This window comes from Scylla paramamosain, chromosome 22, assembly GCF_035594125.1.
Source record: "Scylla paramamosain isolate STU-SP2022 chromosome 22, ASM3559412v1, whole genome shotgun sequence".
NCBI classification, from domain to species: Eukaryota; Metazoa; Arthropoda; class Malacostraca; order Decapoda; family Portunidae; genus Scylla; species Scylla paramamosain.
The window spans coordinates 20,312,587-20,330,404 of record NC_087172.1 but is presented as its reverse complement, the minus strand read 5'-3'; the positions used below and the strand labels follow the sequence as shown (position 1 = coordinate 20,330,404).

Below are 17,818 nucleotides of genomic sequence, written 5' to 3'. Positions count from 1 at the left end.
GACTTCATGGATGATGATGATAAGAGAGAGAGAGAGAGAGAGAGAGAGAGAGAGAGAGAAATTCTTATCAACTTGGATGAGGCTGCAGAACACGTTTACTTACCCGTACAATCATCAACAGCATTCTTCATATCTGTGCCTGTTACTTATGGCAAATGGAGAAGTATTTCCATCTTATTCTTTCATTATATAATCTTTCCCTTCCTATGACGGATGTATCTGAACTCTGGAAACGTTCTTGGGTCTCGTAGGGATAATTTTCAGGCGATTACATGGGCTTCACTTTTTAGATAGTGCAGAATATTTGTTAATCTACCATTAGAATCATGAACATCGATCCCTCTTGGAAATTCCACATCAACTTTCACTAGTTTGTTAACGACGCAGAATCGTTAAATAGTTACTAGAATCATGACAGCACCTTTAAAAACCAACAATGTGCCTCTGAATAGTAGAGATAAGACGCCATATATCCATATTGTGAGTCATGAGAGACCTTGAAGATTTTTGTTCTTTATCTTCCTTTCAATGAAATAAACAGACTGTTGCGGCCACCTCATTCTACAAGATATCAGGAATGGGCCTCATATATATGTATAATGGTGAATTGGTACCTATTTCCTTTAACAGTAACTTAAAAAGTAATCAAGTGTGGACAGATAAATTGAAAACATAATACAAGGGAAGACATCTACTGTTGCTTTCTTTCTAGTTTTAATCTCTGAAAAAAGAAAAAAAAATACATAAAAAAAAAAAAAAAAAAAAAAAAAAAGAGGGGCACTAAAACTGTACAAAATCATATTCCCTTGTAAAAGATCTCGAACAGCAAGGTGGGTCAGAGTGCATCTGGGAATGTTGATTCACTATCTGTAACATGCCTCACTTAACCCTCTCACTGCAGTATGCAACAATTCACAGCACAAAAGGCAATCTATGGAGTCTTTACAAGCATCTACAACAAAACGGATAAAAAGAACAGGTTTTTGCAATTTCTGGCTAGTACAATGTTTAGAAATGGCAGAACAAGAAAATATGTCTCGGAGTGGTTATTGATTACAGAATGATGCGACAAGTGGCAGTGAAAGGGTTTTAATGCCAGATGCTTCAGGTGACTTCAGAAATAACCACATATTTCTGGTACGTACTTAGATTAACAAATGTCTCCCAGGCACCACTTTACTTCCTTTTTGACTGATATCAGGTACTCAAGTTATACAAAATGCTCTTGTGCAAGAATACAATTTAGAGATGTCAATGATGATAATATGGGTAACTGTGTAGTTGAATCTTCCTACAACCTGCAATTATATATATTTTTTGTTCACTTAAGTCTTCTAGATTTATTCAAAATAAAGAGTGATATTAGCAGTCAACAGGGTAATTTTCAAGTTCACAAAATGGACCTTTCCCTCCAATACAGAAGACTAACCAACACTTAGTTTTCAGTCTAAAATACTCTTCTTTCTAATGTTACCTATGCTATATCCAAGGATTCTGTGTTCCTGGCTATATCAGTGTATCAGTGCCCAAACCTTTCTGTGGGTAACTGTCTCCTGGTGTGAGTGTAAACTACTTGCAAAAATATTGTTGCTATAATTGACATCACATTTAAAGGTTTCATATCTGACAAAACAATCTCAAGTTGTTCCTCAAGGTATTCCTGTATTCATTATATAGATTCCAGAAAAAAAAAAAAGAAAAAAAAACTATTTATATCTCATATTTTTCAGTAAATGAATGTATAAAATGTATATACATTCATGATTTATTTGTGTACTGTCACAGTCATGATTTAGGTTTGAACCCTACATCAACTGCATGTGGCTGTATACTGTACAATATACAGTAATACACATAACCACCATAAAAGGAATAACATAATTTACAAGACTGCAAAAGAGCTACAGATGACTTGGCACACATATGGACATCTGCATGACTACCACATTACTACTGCAGGAATACCTTGGTGCACCTGGAAAATGTTCATTAACAATTCCATGGAAAATCACTGGCTCTCCACTACATGATCACAAAACACACATCAAGTAAATGCTGATACACATCAGTCACTTACTTAACATAAAGTATCCATAAAACTGGACAGCCCATCCTATGCCACTGAGAGTGAAGAGTCCTAAAGTTAGAGGGAGCCACTTATAGCCACCAGCAAAACTCCAAGCCTCCACATTCTGACACAATGGAGAAAGAATGAAGTGGTTTGTTGTGCTGGAAGTAACTTCTCTGAGTCTTAGTCACTATCTGATTCAGACTCTGACTCTGCTTCCCTGACCCTCAGAGGCACCTTGTACTCCTGGTCACAACCCATGTATGCGTCGCTCATGAAGTAGAGGCGGTACTCGTAGCTTCCCTCACTGGGTGCCACAAAGTCCAGCTTCACCTTCGCCTTCTGCTGGAGGGTGAGACGCTTGATGGAGATGAGGGAGTTAGGCTTTGGGTCTCCAATGATCACCCACCAGCCCTCTTCTCGCTTGTGTGGGAACAGCGGGGCGATGACAGGCCCTGGCTCATCCTCACGCTCCAGCACCACCTCCACATTCACCATTGACCCGCTGGTGATCTGGTCGGACTCCATCACTTCATAGTCCAAGTTGATGCTTGGGTAGCGATTACAGAAGCGCGCCACATCGGTCATCTGGGCATCGGAGAGTTGCAGGAGGCGGTTTCGGTCATCATCCTCAAGCTCCAGGATGTCAAACACGGAAGTGACCTCCTTTGCCTCGCAGCGCTCAATGATTTCGGCTGAAAAGTGTGGTAGCTGCTTGAGGTAGGAGTCCTTGGACCACATGGCCTGTGTCACCATCTGGGCGAGGGTCATGGCAGAGAGGGCAGGAGCCAGCCAGCCATTGGACGACAGCACATCCACACAGGCCTGGATGAGCCTCAGGGCACGGCCAAGGACCAGCTCAGTGTCCTGCTGCAGTTCGGCACTGAGAGTGAGGCGAGAGAGATGTGCCTGCAGGAGGAGGTTAGTCTTGGTGTGGGGATCAGACACCTTTCCTTCAGGCTTGTTGGGGACCTTCTGGGCAAGGCGGCGCAGAGCATCCTCCTCACCGTGGCGGATGGGAACACTCTCATACTCTGCTGCACTGGAGATGATCTCAAGGAGACCGCGGATCTTGGTCTTGCTGTTGAGGGACTTGTTGAACAATTCGATGGTGGTGTAGTTGATGTAGTAGTAGGACGCAATGATGCCCAGGTTGAGCGGTGCCGTGTCCATGTCGTCCTCGATGGTGATGCAGCGGGACTCCTCTAGATCATGGAGCGTACTCTCCACCAAGTCAGACAGGTGGTCAGAAAGGTGGCGATGGGACACGCCCTGCAGGCCATAGTAGTTGGGGTTCTGGGTCATGCGGCGGTACAGGAAAGTCCAGGTGATGTAGTCCACGGCCTCCTGCTTGTTCTCGATGGTCCGGGTGACAATCTCGGCGTTGAAGTGGTCGTGGAGGGCATGGTCAAGGTGGCTCTCAATGGGCAGCGGCTCATACAGAAACTTCTTGAAGTAGTCCTTCTTGGAGGAGTGGCACATCAGGACACACTTGGCCTCATCATCCTCTGTGGGACGGTTGGCTCGGCCCACCATCTGCAGGGTGTCAGTGATGGGGTAGTCCTCGTAGGTGTGCAGCCGGCCATTGTAACTCTGAGTGTCTGTGATGACCACCAGGTGTGCTGGAGCTGTAATGCCCCAGCACAGCGCTCGGCTCACCACCACCACCTGGATGGCCTCAGCCTCAAACAGCCGCTCCACCAGCCGCCGGTCCCGAGCTGTCAGCCCCTCGTGTAGGTACCCAACGCCCTGGCCCACCAGCTCCCTCAACATCTCATCTCCAATCTGTGGAAGGAACTCGGCCATCTCCTCTTGTCCCACCAGGAGGAAGCGCTGGGGCTCCTTGTCTGCTGCAGCGAAGGTGAGTAAGTCACTGGCCGTTATCATACTCTGCTTGCGTGATGGGACAAACACCATGGCAGGCTTGTGGGGGCTATGCCTGAGGATGGCCAGGTAGGCTGGTTTGGCCATGGCATATAGCCGGGAGGCATTGTGGGGATTGTTGAACCCTTGGATGTGGAGCTCAAGGGGCAGTGGTCGCACATTGGGGTGGAAGTTGAAGGTGTAGTTGGATGAGCAGCCAAGCCACTGGGCCACATCACGTGCATTGGCCAGGGAAGAGCTGAGGGCCACAATACGAATGTGACGGCTGATTTTGGAAGCAATGTAGCGGATGCGGGAGCAGACCACCTCCAGTGTTGGCCCGTCAGAGCCACCCATCAGCTGCAGCTCGTCTACAATGAACAGGCTGATGTTCTGCACGTTCTTCCTCTGCTTCCAGCGACGTGACAGCACATCCCACTTCTCAGCTGTGCTCACCACAATGTTTGCTTTGTTCAGCAGCTTGAGGTCAGCACCAGTCTCGCCTGTCAGCAGCACCACACGCTTATCCAGGTTGCTGAACCTCTCCTGCCAGTGCTCGTACATGCTCTCCACAATCTCATCCTTGGAGGCCACGTACACACAACGTGCATTCTCGTCTTGACTGAATGTGCGAAGGATGGCAAACTCGGCACACAGGGTCTTGCCAGAGCCTGTTGGAGCCGCCACGAACACGCTGTCATCGGAGTTGTAGGTGGCATTGAATACCTGTGTCTGGATGGGGTTGAACTGCTGCTGCTTGTTGAGGGAGCGATAAAGGGCCTCATACTGGGGGTTTCGCAAAGCAGTGATGGGCAGTGGCTGCAGATCCAGGAGTTCTGTAGGGGGAGGGTACTTTTCTGGCAGGATGAGGTGGCGGAAGGACACAGGCAACTGAGTCTCTGCGGAGAGCCACTTGTCTGAGGTGATGCGGATGAAGTAGTGGGGGTGTAGTGGCTCAAACACCGGCACAAAGAACTTTATGACATGCTCGTCTTCTGCAAATTTCTGCTTGAGGAGGAAGTACTCATGGTGGAGGATGTTCTCAGCATCCACGTCTTCCACCATCACCCAGAAAGCCTCGGAGCGGCCGTGGACCTTCTCGTCCCACTTGAAGTCTGGTGTGATGGTGAGCTCCACCTTAAGCATCTGTCTGGTGATGGGCTGGATGTGGGTCTCCAGATCCAGCTTGGGCAGCTGGTGGATGTACTTATGGATCATCTTGCCACCCTTGGGCATGCGGATCAGCTCACCGATCTCGTTGGGGCCCAGGTCGTAGAGTCGCTCCCACGGCACACTCTTCTTCTCCAGCTTCCTGATGGCCTCCTCTGGGATCTTCCTGAACTGCCGCAGGGGAGACATGGACTGCCACATGCGCTTGTCCACCATTTTGCACAAGTTGAGGGTCTTGTCAGCCAGCTGTGCCCAGCCCCTGTGCAGCACGATCTCAAACATGGCCCTCATGAGCCGGCCAGCACTCTGGGTGACATACACCATGTCAGACATGAGGGCAAAGCCGTCCAGCTTGAGCTGAGAGATGTAAGCTTGGAGGAGGATGTTGACCTTGGCACTTGGCTCCTCTACACTCTCCTTGATGGGGATGGGGACACGCTCCATCAATTTCTTCAGCTCCAGCTTCTCCTCCTCTCGCACCATGATGTTCTTGAACTCTGAGCTCTGGGAGAACACACGGAACAACTCAATTTCACTCAAGGTGGGCTTCAGCTGCTGGTTGTAGACACTCATGGTCTCACAGGTTATGTAGAAGTAGCTGGCAATACGACCAAGCTCAGTCACCTGGAAGTGGCCTGACTTCTTGTCATACTTAATAAGATTACTCTTCTCCAGCTTGAGGGCAGCAGAGTGCACCAGGTTGGCCCTGTGTTGCTGCATGTACTTATCAGAGCCTTCAGTCTGCACTCCATACTGCGTGCCACTCCTCAGCATGCGCACATAGAGGTAGGTGTAGCCCAGCCAGGCCACTGCCTCCCGTACGCTCTGCACTGTCCCCAGCACTATCTCGGCATTGAGCAAATCGGGCAGCCGGGACAGCAGCTGAGATTCAATGGGCAGCTGTTGGTTCATGAGGGAGAGGTAGTACTGCAGCTCAGAGTGGTTGGTGATCAGGATGCCCTCGCCCTTGGTATCATACTGTGGACGACCGGCTCGACCAAGCATCTGCAGGATGTCCAGGGCACCCAGCTCCACCCAGCGGCCCTTGCTGGCATCATACACCTGCGTGCCCTTGATGATGACGGTGTGGGCTGGCAGGTTGACACCCCAGGCCAGGGTGGCTGTGGACACCAGCACCTGGATGTGTCTGTCGGCAAACAGATCCTCCACCAGGTTACGGTCCACACGGTTCATGCCGGCGTGATGGATGGCAAACCCATAAGGCAGGAGTCCCTTGAGGTCATTGTTCTTCACTTGCTCTGCCTCAGTCCTCAGCACCTCTGTTGAGGCTGAGCCCTCACGCAGGAAGTTTCCAAGTGTGTCTTTCTCCAGGCACATGTCAAGGATGGCCTTCGCTGTCTTGGCTGTCTCCTTCCTGGAGTGCACAAAGATCAGGATCTGGTTCTTGCCAGCATGCTCCATCACTTTCTCATACAGGATATCGTTCATCACCTGGTACCGCTTGATGGCTTTCTTCTCCGTGATGCCAATGTACTGCTGGGAGAGCGGAACTGGCCGGAAACTGTTGTCAAAGAAGTAGAGGCCAGTCTTCAGGTTGACCCTCAGGAAGGCAGCAACGTCTTCATAGTTGGGCAGTGTGGCAGACAGTCCCACCAGTCTGACGGCATCCCCGGTGGTTTCTGCGTTGCGCAATGTTCGGGCAACCAGAGCCTCAAGAACAGGGCCACGCTCGTCGTGGAGGAGGTGAATTTCGTCAAAAATGATGAGCCGCACCAGCTGAGTGTAGGCACGCTCTCCCCCACGACGTGTGATGACGTCCCACTTCTCTGGGGTGCACACGATGATCTGTGTCTCCATGATCTGTTCCCGAGTGAGCTGGTGGTCTCCTGTCAGCTCCCCAACCTTGAGACCATATGGCTCCAGCCTTTTGGAGAAGTTCTGGGTCATCTCTGTTACGAGGGAGCGCATGGGGGCCACATAGATTATCTTGAAGGCATCTGAATTGATGGTGCCATCGGCGTTGGTGTTCTTGCCCACCTCCCGCAAGATGGTGAGAAGAGCCACGTTAGTTTTACCAGCGCCTGTTGGGGCACACAACAGCAGGTTCTCGTCACTCTCCATGGCTGCTCGGTTCAACTTGCTCTGGATGCGGTTCAGGTTTTTGAAGCCATCAAAGGCTGGCTGGGCATAGGCAGGCAGGTTAGCAATGGGCACCAATGTCTCATCAGGAGCAAAGGGCTTAGGCTTGAGAGCTGGAACGTGTATCTCATCATAGCCCTTCTTCATCTGTCGGGTGGAGCCCTCAGGCAAGTGGCACTTTTTGTTGGAGTTGTAGTGGGAGCCGGTAGCAAACACAAGGCTCTCCAGATCAATGAACTCCCTGTGGCCTGGAACCTGACCTGTCTTGTCATCTGTCTCCATGGCCTCTGTGTTGACTCTGCGGGGCCTGGAGCCTCCTATGTCCTCTCCATCCTTGGATACATCCATGGCCTCCTCTTCATTCTCCAGGAGAGCCAAAATGCGCTTGAGGTTTGGCTCGGCCAACATGATGCGCCGCACATCCTCCTTCTCCCCCTCAGACTGGGCTGAGGCGAGCAGTGTGCAGTACAGGACCATCTGGCGGTTCCTGTTGAGCACCTTGATGAACTCAAACTTGTCATATCCCAGGTTGAGGACAAGCTTGTTCTCACACTCACGATCATCCTTGGCTGACTTGAGGATCTCCAGGACATCACTGGCCTTGGTCTGTGCCTGGATGGGATCATTATAGAAGCGGTTCAGCTCTCGCTGCAGCCAGTGCGCCCCAATGTCGTGGGGTGACAGCGTGCGCTCCTTCTTGGACCCGCCCTGCTCCCGGCCAGCCAGGTTCTCAGCATGAATGGCATGAGATCCTGTCACTCCATCTTCATTCTCACCCTCCTCCTCTTCTTCTTCACCCACCTCCCCAGCCACATCTTCCTCCTCCTCCTCCTCTGAGTCCTCAAACTGGACATTGACACCATGGGTCTCATCCAGCACTGCCTCACTGGCAACTGTCTTGGTGTCGTGGCCGAAGTCTGTTATCTTCTTGCCAAGGTTGACAAGCACAGCAAACCTCTCTTCTGCCAGGCTGCCAAGGAGCTCCTCAGTTTCTCTCTTACGCTCCCGGTCCTTCAATTTGTCATTCTTGAGCACTGCCAGAACCTCGTCAGCAGCACCACACATCACGTCGCGTGGCTGGTCCCCCAGTGCCTCCTGGATGAAGGACAGGATCACCTCGTACGTCTGCTTGGTTTCTGTGCTTTTGGGACGGTAGAAGATGTCGGCCATGTCGTCCAACTCCAGAATGCTCATGTTCTTGACGGCAATAGTGGGTGCATCCTCACGCTTCTGTTTCTTGGAGCGCCGCTGCTCCTCCTTGGGCTGCTGTGGCTTGGTGCGCTGGTAGCGGTCACCCATGCGGGTCCCCTCCAGCTTGCCAGAGAGGGACATGACCTCGCCTGTTGCTTCATCTTTGCTGCGCCGCTCAATGAGCCGAACATCAGCTTGAAGCACAAGGTTGGAGTTCTGTTGGGAGGTGAGAAGGAGTTAGTGGTGATGAGCAACTTGACAGATGAAGACTAGAGATGAACTAAATCATATGCAATGGTTTTTAAGCTACTGTGAGCTATGAAGCTATTGAAGGCAAGTAAGTAGTCAATATATAAAGATTATTCTTATAGCTGGTAATTACAAAAATAGATGTTTTATGCATTTTAATCATATAATCAGGATCCTTCAGGGTGTGGAAGGCTATGGTGGGTGGAGGTGAGGGTGGGTGAGGGCAAGTGAGGGAGGGGAGGGAAGGGAGGCAGGGGGTGGAGGGAAGGAGGGTGGGAAAGGTAGTGAGGTTCTGTGCTGTTCACTTAGTGCTATTTCAGAGAGAGAGAGAGAGAGAGAGAGAGAGAGAGAGAGAGAGAGAGAGAGAGAGAGAGAGAGAGAGAGAGAGAGAGAGAGAGAGAGAGAGAGAGAGAGAGAGAGAGAGAGAGAGAGAGAGAGAGAGAGAGAGAGAGAGAGAGAGAGAGAGAGAGAGAGAGAGAGAGAGAGAGAGAGAGAGAGAGAGAGAGAGAGAGAGAGAGAGAGAGAGAGAGAGAGAGAGAGAGAGAAACTGCATGCTATTTCATTTATACATTTGTGGTGGGAAAAATCTCCCATTAACAAATTATTTTCCTGAAATAAAAAAGTGTTGGATATATTCAATACACATCAAAATGTACAATAAGGTTTGATTCTTGAAGTAGTGGTTTGCATCTAATGGTGGAGAAAACACTGAACCTGGAAGTCTATAATGGGTCACCCAGTGAAGCACAGCTGCAGGCTTGCCTGGTGCCTCCATCACTGCATCTCCACATCCCAAAACTACCATGTCTGTATATCCTGATAAAAATAGTCTATAAAGCAGGACATTTGTTAGCAGAACATTTGTTGAGGATCACCACAGTAGTGCTACATAATAACTAATACATCATACTAGGGACTCAGAACAATGGATAGAATCTATGTAATGAAGCAGCAATGCAATGCCCTCCCTTCCTTGAACCCTACACTCCACCACAGGCACCCTCGCTTCACCCAGAGTGCTTGGAAAGATTTCAAGGAGTTCTGCACTTTGCTTAAAATGCTACAAGTGCTGCTGTGCTGAAGTGAAGGTGGTCCCATCGCCCACACACCGTATGGGGCACCAGGTGAGAGGGCCTGGTGCTGCTGCTGCTCAGGGTACTGTGTATGCCAATTATGATAATACTGAAATAACATCAGTGTCTTTATCTGATGACTAGGTTAAAACATAACACAAGAACACAAGAAATGAAGGAGAATGCAAAAGGCCAGCTGGCCTATACCAAGCAGCTTCTGCACTAACCATGAAAGTCTTTTATCCTCCCCTCATGGTCAGCCTTCCTACTGCCACCTGTCTTCCCAATCCATATAATCACCTAACCTCTTGAAAATATCTAGCATGTTAGTGCAGACCACAACACTACTAAGCCTATTCCTCATTCACCACTCTGTGAACCAGTTACTACCAATCTCTTTCCTAAACCTAAACTTATCTAGTTGCATTAGTTGTTAGTGAGATGAGGTTAGGTTAGGTTTAGATTGATGCAGCTAATTAATTACACATCATATTTTTTCACTGTGCAGATGAGTGATGGTCAATGTGGGTGCATGGTGCATTGCAAGGTGAATGAATTTCTTCAAAGGGAAAACAATGGGGTAAATGGAGGTGTACATTTTTTTTTTTATTTATGTAGGAGGCACACCAGCCAAGGGCAACAAAAATACAATGAGGGGAAAAAAAAAAAAAAAAAAAAAAAGCCCAATGAGATGCCAGTCCTCAAACAGAGTCTGAAGTGAAGTCAAATATTGAACAATAAGTGTCTTGAAACCTCCCTCTTGAAGGAATTCAAGTCATACGAAGGTAGAAATACAGAAAGAGGCAGGGAGTTCCAGTTTATCAGAGAGAGGGATGAATGATTGAGAATACTGGTTAACTCTTGCATTAGAGAGGTGGACAGGATAGGGATGAAAGAAGAAAGTCCGGTGCAGTGAGGCTGTGGGAGGAGAGGAGGCATGCAATTAAAAAGATCAGAAGAGCAGTTAGCATGAAAATTGCAATAGAAGATAGCTAGAGATGCAACAATGCGGTGACGAGAAAGAGGCTGAAGACAGTCAGTTATAGGGGAGGAGCTGATGAGATGAAAAGCTTTTTGATTCCACCCTGTCTAAAAGAGCGGTACAAGTGGAAACTCCACCCCCAACCCCAAGGCATGTGAAGCATACTCTATAAATGGACAGATAAGGCCCTTGTACAGAGTTAGCAGCTGGTGTGGGGGGGGGGGTGAGAAAAACTGTAGGAGACATCTCAGAATGCCTAACTTCATAGAAGCTGTTTTAGATAAAGATGAGATGTGAAATTTCCAGTTTAGATTATAAGAAAAGGACAGACCAAGGATATTCAGTGTTGAAGAGGGGGACAGATTAGTGTCACTGAAGAAGAGGGGATAGTTCTCTGGAAGGTTGTGTCGAGTTGATAGATGGAAGAATTGAGTTTTTGAGGCATTGAACAATACTAAGTTTGCTCTGCCCAAATCAGAAATTTTAGAGAGATCAGAAATCAGGCATTCTGTGGCTTCCCTGCATGAAATGTTTACTTCCTGAAGGGTTGGACGTCTATGAAAAGATGAGGAAAAGTGCAGGGTGGTATCACTGGCGTAGGAGTGGATAGGACAAGAAGTTTGGTTTAAAAGATCATTGATGAATAATAGGAAGAGTGGGTGACAGGGCAGAACCCTGAGGAACACCTCTGTTAATAGGTTTAGAAGAACAGTGACCGTCTACTAGAACACCAACAGAACGGTCAGAAAGGAAACTTGAGATGAAGTTAGAGAGAAAGATAGAAGCCATAGGAGGGTAGTCTGAAAATTAAAGATTTGTGCCAGACTCTATCAAAAGCTTTTGATATGTCTAAGGCAACACCAAAAGTTTCACCAAAATTTCTAAAAGAGACCAAGACTCATTAAGGAAAACCAGATCACCAGTAGAGTAGCCTTGGCAGAACCCATACTGGCAATCAGATAGAAGGTTGTAAAGTGATAGATTTTTAAGAATCTTCCTGTTGAAGATAGATTAAAAAACTTTAGATAGACAGGAAATTAAAGCAATAGGGATTAGAACGGTCACCCTTTTTAGGAACAGGCTGAATGTAGACAAACTTCCAGCAAGAAGGAAAGGTAGATGTTGATGGACAGGGTTAAAGGAGTTTGACTAGGCAAGGTGCAAGCACAGAGGCACAGTTTTGGAGAACAATAGGAGGGACCCCATCAGGTTCATAACCCTTCTGAGGGTTTAGGCCAGCGAGGGCATGGAAAATATCATTGCTAAGAGGGTCGAGGAGAGGGAGGAACATATCATGGCCAGTACAAAAAGATGTTTTTATGAAGAAACTGTGTGTCATGTAAGAAATTATTTTCAACTCAGATCATTATTACAAATTTATGTATAATGTTTGCATATAACATTAACACAACTTGTACCTTCTGGATTTGAGATATGGCATTCTGTTATAATATACATTTAACACCAAAATAAGTTAATTAGGACAGAAACTACTATCTTTAAAACACAAAACTTACTACTTTTAATTATTTCTTCACTCTAAAAGAAAACGTAAAACATTTATGTAATTACTTTGCACCTAATCGTCCTAGACGCGAGGGTACATGAATTCCTCAAAAAGCTCCCGGATACATGCATGAACTTGGGTTGGGAACCCCATGTGTAGGCTGCGGTTTGAAAAGGGCATCATGTTTAGCTGAAAAATAAGTGGTCGGTGTTTGGTAATGAATAAACTAAGCTCATTTCGATAAACTCCAAAATAATGATAGTTGCATTTCCTTCAAACCTCAACAACGTCCCTGACTGTTCAACACTTTGCGGTGAGGCAGCACAGCCTCGCCGCCTCCTCAGTGGCTGCGCCCAACCACTCCAGGCAGGGAGTGTGTCTCTCTCCGTCACAGCCTTCCCTCGCGGCTCCAATTAGATCTTCTCAGTGTATTTACAGGGCATGAGAAACTTTACTTACCGCTTTGTATTCATATTGAAGCTGGCGGGCGGTCTGGTCCGCCATGATGCAAACGTTGTTGTTGTTGTGATGGAGAGAGGCAGAGGGCGCAGGGTTAGCTGATCTTGATGCTGCAGGTGATTCGGGATTGCTTGTTTGCTCCTAAGTCTCGCCTTTACAACGGCGACTCCAGTAGAATAAAACAACCAAAACAAATATAAAACTATTAGTATCCTCCACACAGCTAATTCCTACGCCTGGCACCATCACCACACTCCAAGAACTGTCTCAATCACCCTTTCATCCATCTCTCTACACAGTCCCAACAACAGCACCATCCATTCCCTTCCTGTCTTCTCCACTCTTTCATTCTTTCTTATTATGCCACAACTCACTCAGAATCACCCGAATATCTTTTTCCTGTTTCACACCTCTCACACTCCAAAGACAGAGAGCGCCGGGTTAAGTGCCTGTCACACGTTGACGATTTTAAGACAACGAATGCCTAGCGGCCCTAGCGTATGTGAAACGTTGGCGTACACTGAACTCTTCGTTTTTCAGCCCGTTTTCGATCGAGTACCATCGAGTACGAGTATGATCGAGTACTCCGTTTTGCACATGGCAAAAAAAACCCATACACTAAAACTACACAAGAATTACATTACTGATTGACTGATTGATACATTTATTGTTGCATTAATAATGAAATACAACAAAGGAGGAGGACGGACCTTGCCACTCACCCCCTGGGCAAAGACTTAAGGGTAGAGTATCAAAAATATAAAAACAGATAGTATACATTACAAGAATATAAGTAAATAATTAGATATTGCACACCTTATTGCATAAATATCCTACAGTCTGGGAGCAAACGTAGGATATTTCTTGAGTATATCCCTGAGAGTGGCTGAGTCTAAGAAATGGTCAATGAGGGTATACAAGTCATGTTGACCTTGCAGCCTAAATTTAGCAATGAGAGGACATTCCGGGACATAATGACGTAAAGTGTGTCCCCTCGGTGCAGCACATAGCACACTGCATACACCAGTAGAAGCACTGACTTCCCAAAAGTATTTATAGCCTAATCTGAGCCTCAGTGCCACCCTGTTGTGTGATGCAGTGTGTCTCCCATAGGTGTAAGCACAGCTGTGGGAGACACGTACATAGTGAAGACTACTGTCACTGCCCCTATGGCAACAAAGCTCCAAATGATCACTAATGCTACTATGTACAAAGTCCTTAATGCTACTCTTAACATAGCCCAGAGTGTACTCAGCTCCAGGGTCCACTGTGTCGTCCTGAAGGGCACACTGAGCAAGGCGGTCTGCCTTTTCATTAAGCGGGATACCCACATGAGAGGGATAGGCTACTACTGGGTCGTGTTGTTGCCTGGATCCAGGTCCCTCCCACAACCCACGAGGGGAACTAGACAGGTGTCGGCCTTGCAAGGCAGCACCATGCGGTACAGACAGGGGACGCGAGGAGAATTTATTACGGACACAGTATTGGAGAAAAACAATAAATCATAGATACATTAAATAAAAACATTGAAATAGGGGCATGACGGTCTGCCCGTCATCTTTTCTCCTGTTTTCCTTCGTCACTTAACCTAACCTATTGTCTTTCCCCTATTGTCTTCTTATTTTTCCCCTACCATCCACCCCAAATAAACGTAAACGTAAACACAAACGTATCTACCTACCTGCATTTCTTCTAATTTTTTGCAGCTGATAAAGTATCAAATCTATGAGATCATTCTGATGTTATAGGACAGCAAGCTGGTACTTTCTTCTCAACACTTCCGGACACCACCTCTTCACAGAGGATGCTACCTACAGAATGAAGGTTTCCTCTGAAAAAGAGGCATTTTTTATAGATAAGCCAACCCCTCTAAAACGTTCCAGACACGGTTATCACCGCCAGCAGGCGGCGAAGGTTGTTTCAAACCCACACGATGACACGAATTATTTATTGAATCCGATTGAATCCGGTCAAAGCCTGAAGACATACATTAATGATCATAGACAATATTCTATATGAATAATTTGTGTAATACAGGTATGATTCTGCACGTCACTTATAGGATAATGTATTCTTACACAGACAGTTGTTACACTTACGTGTTTGAGTTTTGGGGTAATCGTTAAGCAAAGCACACCTTTTCTGACAGGTGCTCTAGGTAGGTCTATCTACTTCTGTCTCTGCACCAACACACGTCCTCCCTGCACGAGTGTCCTCAGCCAAGTGTCCCTATCGTTCTCAGTTACTGCCTGGGTTCCTACCCTGTCCATCGTTATTCATTAACGACGGCGATCTTAGCCTCATATCACAACAAGCATCCTTCATCTCCTTACATCAACACTACCTCAACACCGACCGTACAAGGAATTCGCTGACTTAGGCCTCATCTTGGTCCTTGCCCTGACCTCCAGGTCCTTTCCTTTCTCATTAACAAACTCGCTTGCACAACAACTTCTTTCACCCGCTTGGCGGTAACAACGGTATTCACCCAATGAGAACGTTTACAACACGTTATGTACGTTTTGCATTCGCTGCCATCACGTCCAACGCGTTGGTATGCGTTGCATGTTCGCTACACGTCCAGTGATCGTTACAAACACGACAGCAATGCGTTCTGGGTACGCTGGCCATCATAGCAACGAATACAGCGCGTGAGGAACGATCAGAGAACGAATGATAACGATCGCCTAAGGAGTCTCTAACTTATCCCCAGCATATGCATAACGCACTGGCCATACGCTAGCGTACGTCGAGAATTTTGTGCATGCTCAAAAAATTCTGGCTCTCCCTGCGTATGACAACGTAAGGCACCGTACTTCAACGTGCCCCTAACGATGGAACAGCGTACCCATAACTTATTCAGCGTATGCTGCACGAACGCCACCGTTTTCCATACGCTAGCCATACGTTCTCTGAATCGTCAAAGTCAGGTATCTTAGACTCAAGGTCCATCTAGATGGACCTTGCTTAGACTACAGTACGAGTCGTGAACGAGAGAGAGAGAGAGAGAGAGAGAGAGAGAGAGAGAGAGAGAGAGAGAGAGAGAGAGAGAGAGAGAGAGCACAAATAAACATCCCTTCTCATCTGATCCATCAGACGCTGCTCCACCACCCTACAAATGAAATGACAGTATCGAATGGAGCAAGGCGGCAGCAGAACTAGGAATAATACTGTTGCGGTGCTGGGGTGACGTTGGTGGCACTGTACCACCGATTAGTGAAGTTGGACGTTGGCAGCGCTGTAATGAGCTGGTGGGTGGTAATGAAGATAGAGGCCGCCGGAGAGGCAGAGTGCGACCGTCTGCCGCATTCTTATCGCCTGTGCTGACAAGCTAAGAAGACGTCTACAATACACTCCCCTTGTGCTACGCTACGATTGTTACTGCCAGAGAGAGAGAGAGAGAGAGAGAGAGAGAGAGAGAGAGAGAGAGAGAGAGAGAGAGGAGAGAGAGAGAGAGAACACTGATGATGGTAGTGGATGGCATGGGGAGAAGATATTTTGCCGACCTGATAAACTTAGCCTCGGCCGGTGTAGACGTTTCAGGACACTCCCCCTAAACATGAATCCCGGAGTTACTTGAAACTAGTTTGAAAGCACTCCCCAGTCAATTGAATCTAGTTTGACAGTACTCCCCAGTCAACTGAAACTACGTTTCATATGACTCCCCATCAGATCCTCAGGTCCCCCCAACTAGCAGAGGCAAAACGCCAGAGGCACCTTCGCTTAGGGGGATCCTGAGGAGGGATTGGAGTGATAGGACAAGATAAAGATATGAGATTGTGATCGGAGGAGCCCAACGGAGAAGAAAGGGTGACAGCATAAGCAGAAGGATCAGAGGTCAGGAAAAGGTCAAGAATGTTGGGTGTATCTCCAAGACGGTCAGGAATACGAGTAGGGTGTTGCACCAATTGCTCTAGGTCATGGAGGATAGCAAAGTTGTAGGCTAGTTCACCAGGATGGTCAGTGAATGGAGAGGAAAGCCAAAGCTGGTGGTGAACATTGAAGTCTCCAAGAATGGAGATCTCTGCAAAAGGGAAGAGGGTCAGAATGTGCGCCACTTTGGAAGTTAAGTAGTCAAAGAATTTCTTATAGTCAGAGGAGTTAGGTGAGAGGTATACAGCACAGATAAATTTAGTATGAGAGTGACTCTGTAGTCGTAGCCAGATGGTGGAAAACTCGGAAGATTCAAGAGCGTGGGCACGAGAGCAGGTTAAGTCATTGCGCACATACTCGTACACGCAGCATCCAGCTTTGGATCGAAAATGAGGATAGAGAAAGTAGGAGGGAACAGAAAAGGGGCTACTGTCAGTTGCCTCAGACACCTGAGTTTCAGTGAGGAAAAGAAGATGAGGTTTAGAAGAGGAGAGGTGGTGTTCTACAGATTGAAAATTAGATCTTAGACCGTGAATGTTGCAGAAGTTAATGAAAAAAAAAGTTGAGGGGGGTGTCAAGACACTTAGGGTCGTCGACAGAAAGGCAGTCCGACCTGGGGACATTTATGGTCCCCTCCCTAGATGGGGACTCCGAGGCTGGTGTAGGAGTGGCCATGATGATTTTAAAATTTTTGAGTGTAGGGTGTGTGTGTTATTAGGTGCTTGTAGTTTTGTGTGGAGGAAGAGAGTTGTCTTTAGAGGGCAGGCTGTGACTGCCCCCTTGTGTTGTGAGACACAAAGGGAAACGTTCAGTGAGGTCACAGCTGGGTTTAATGATAAGTTCACAGCACCCCCTGAACAGTGCTTTAGACCTCACTGGGAGTAATTATCGTTTCGGCAGGTGTCTACTGCCTCCTACCTACTGCCTGTTTGTTATCATTTGTAGTATATTTATATAGTATACTATATTTGTAGTTTGTTATCATTTGTAGTATATTTAATATACAAAATTACTGTTACATCGTATATCATCTGATCATACAGGAACACAGTGTTGGTTTGGGTTTGCATCCACTATTTATTTAAGGAAAAAAAGTTTGTTAATGTGAAGGTATTATAAAGCTTGATAATGAGTGTCTATCAGTTAGTTACGAGCACAAGTTGCAGATATAATCTACATGGGTACAGTACAAACTGTATATGAATATTGATTATCATTTCTCATCTTTTCTCCAGATATGATGAGGCTAACATCTACTCGGCCACTTGCAGTGGCCACGTCAC

General features: G+C 47.1%; 1 protein-coding gene across 1 annotated transcript; it reads right to left on the bottom strand.

Moving 5' to 3' along the window:
* Positions 1-701: 701 nt before the first annotated feature.
* Positions 702-14,492, bottom strand: LOC135111753 (U5 small nuclear ribonucleoprotein 200 kDa helicase-like). The gene is made up of 3 exons (XM_064025442.1): positions 14,344-14,492; positions 12,663-12,814; positions 702-8,608 (listed from the first exon to the last, which is right to left on the bottom strand). The coding sequence occupies exons 2-3, from the start codon at positions 12,705-12,707 to the stop codon at positions 2,252-2,254; spliced, it is 6,402 nt and encodes a 2,133-aa protein (XP_063881512.1). The 5' UTR covers positions 12,708-12,814; positions 14,344-14,492; the 3' UTR covers positions 702-2,251.
* Positions 14,493-17,818: the final 3,326 nt, after the last annotated feature.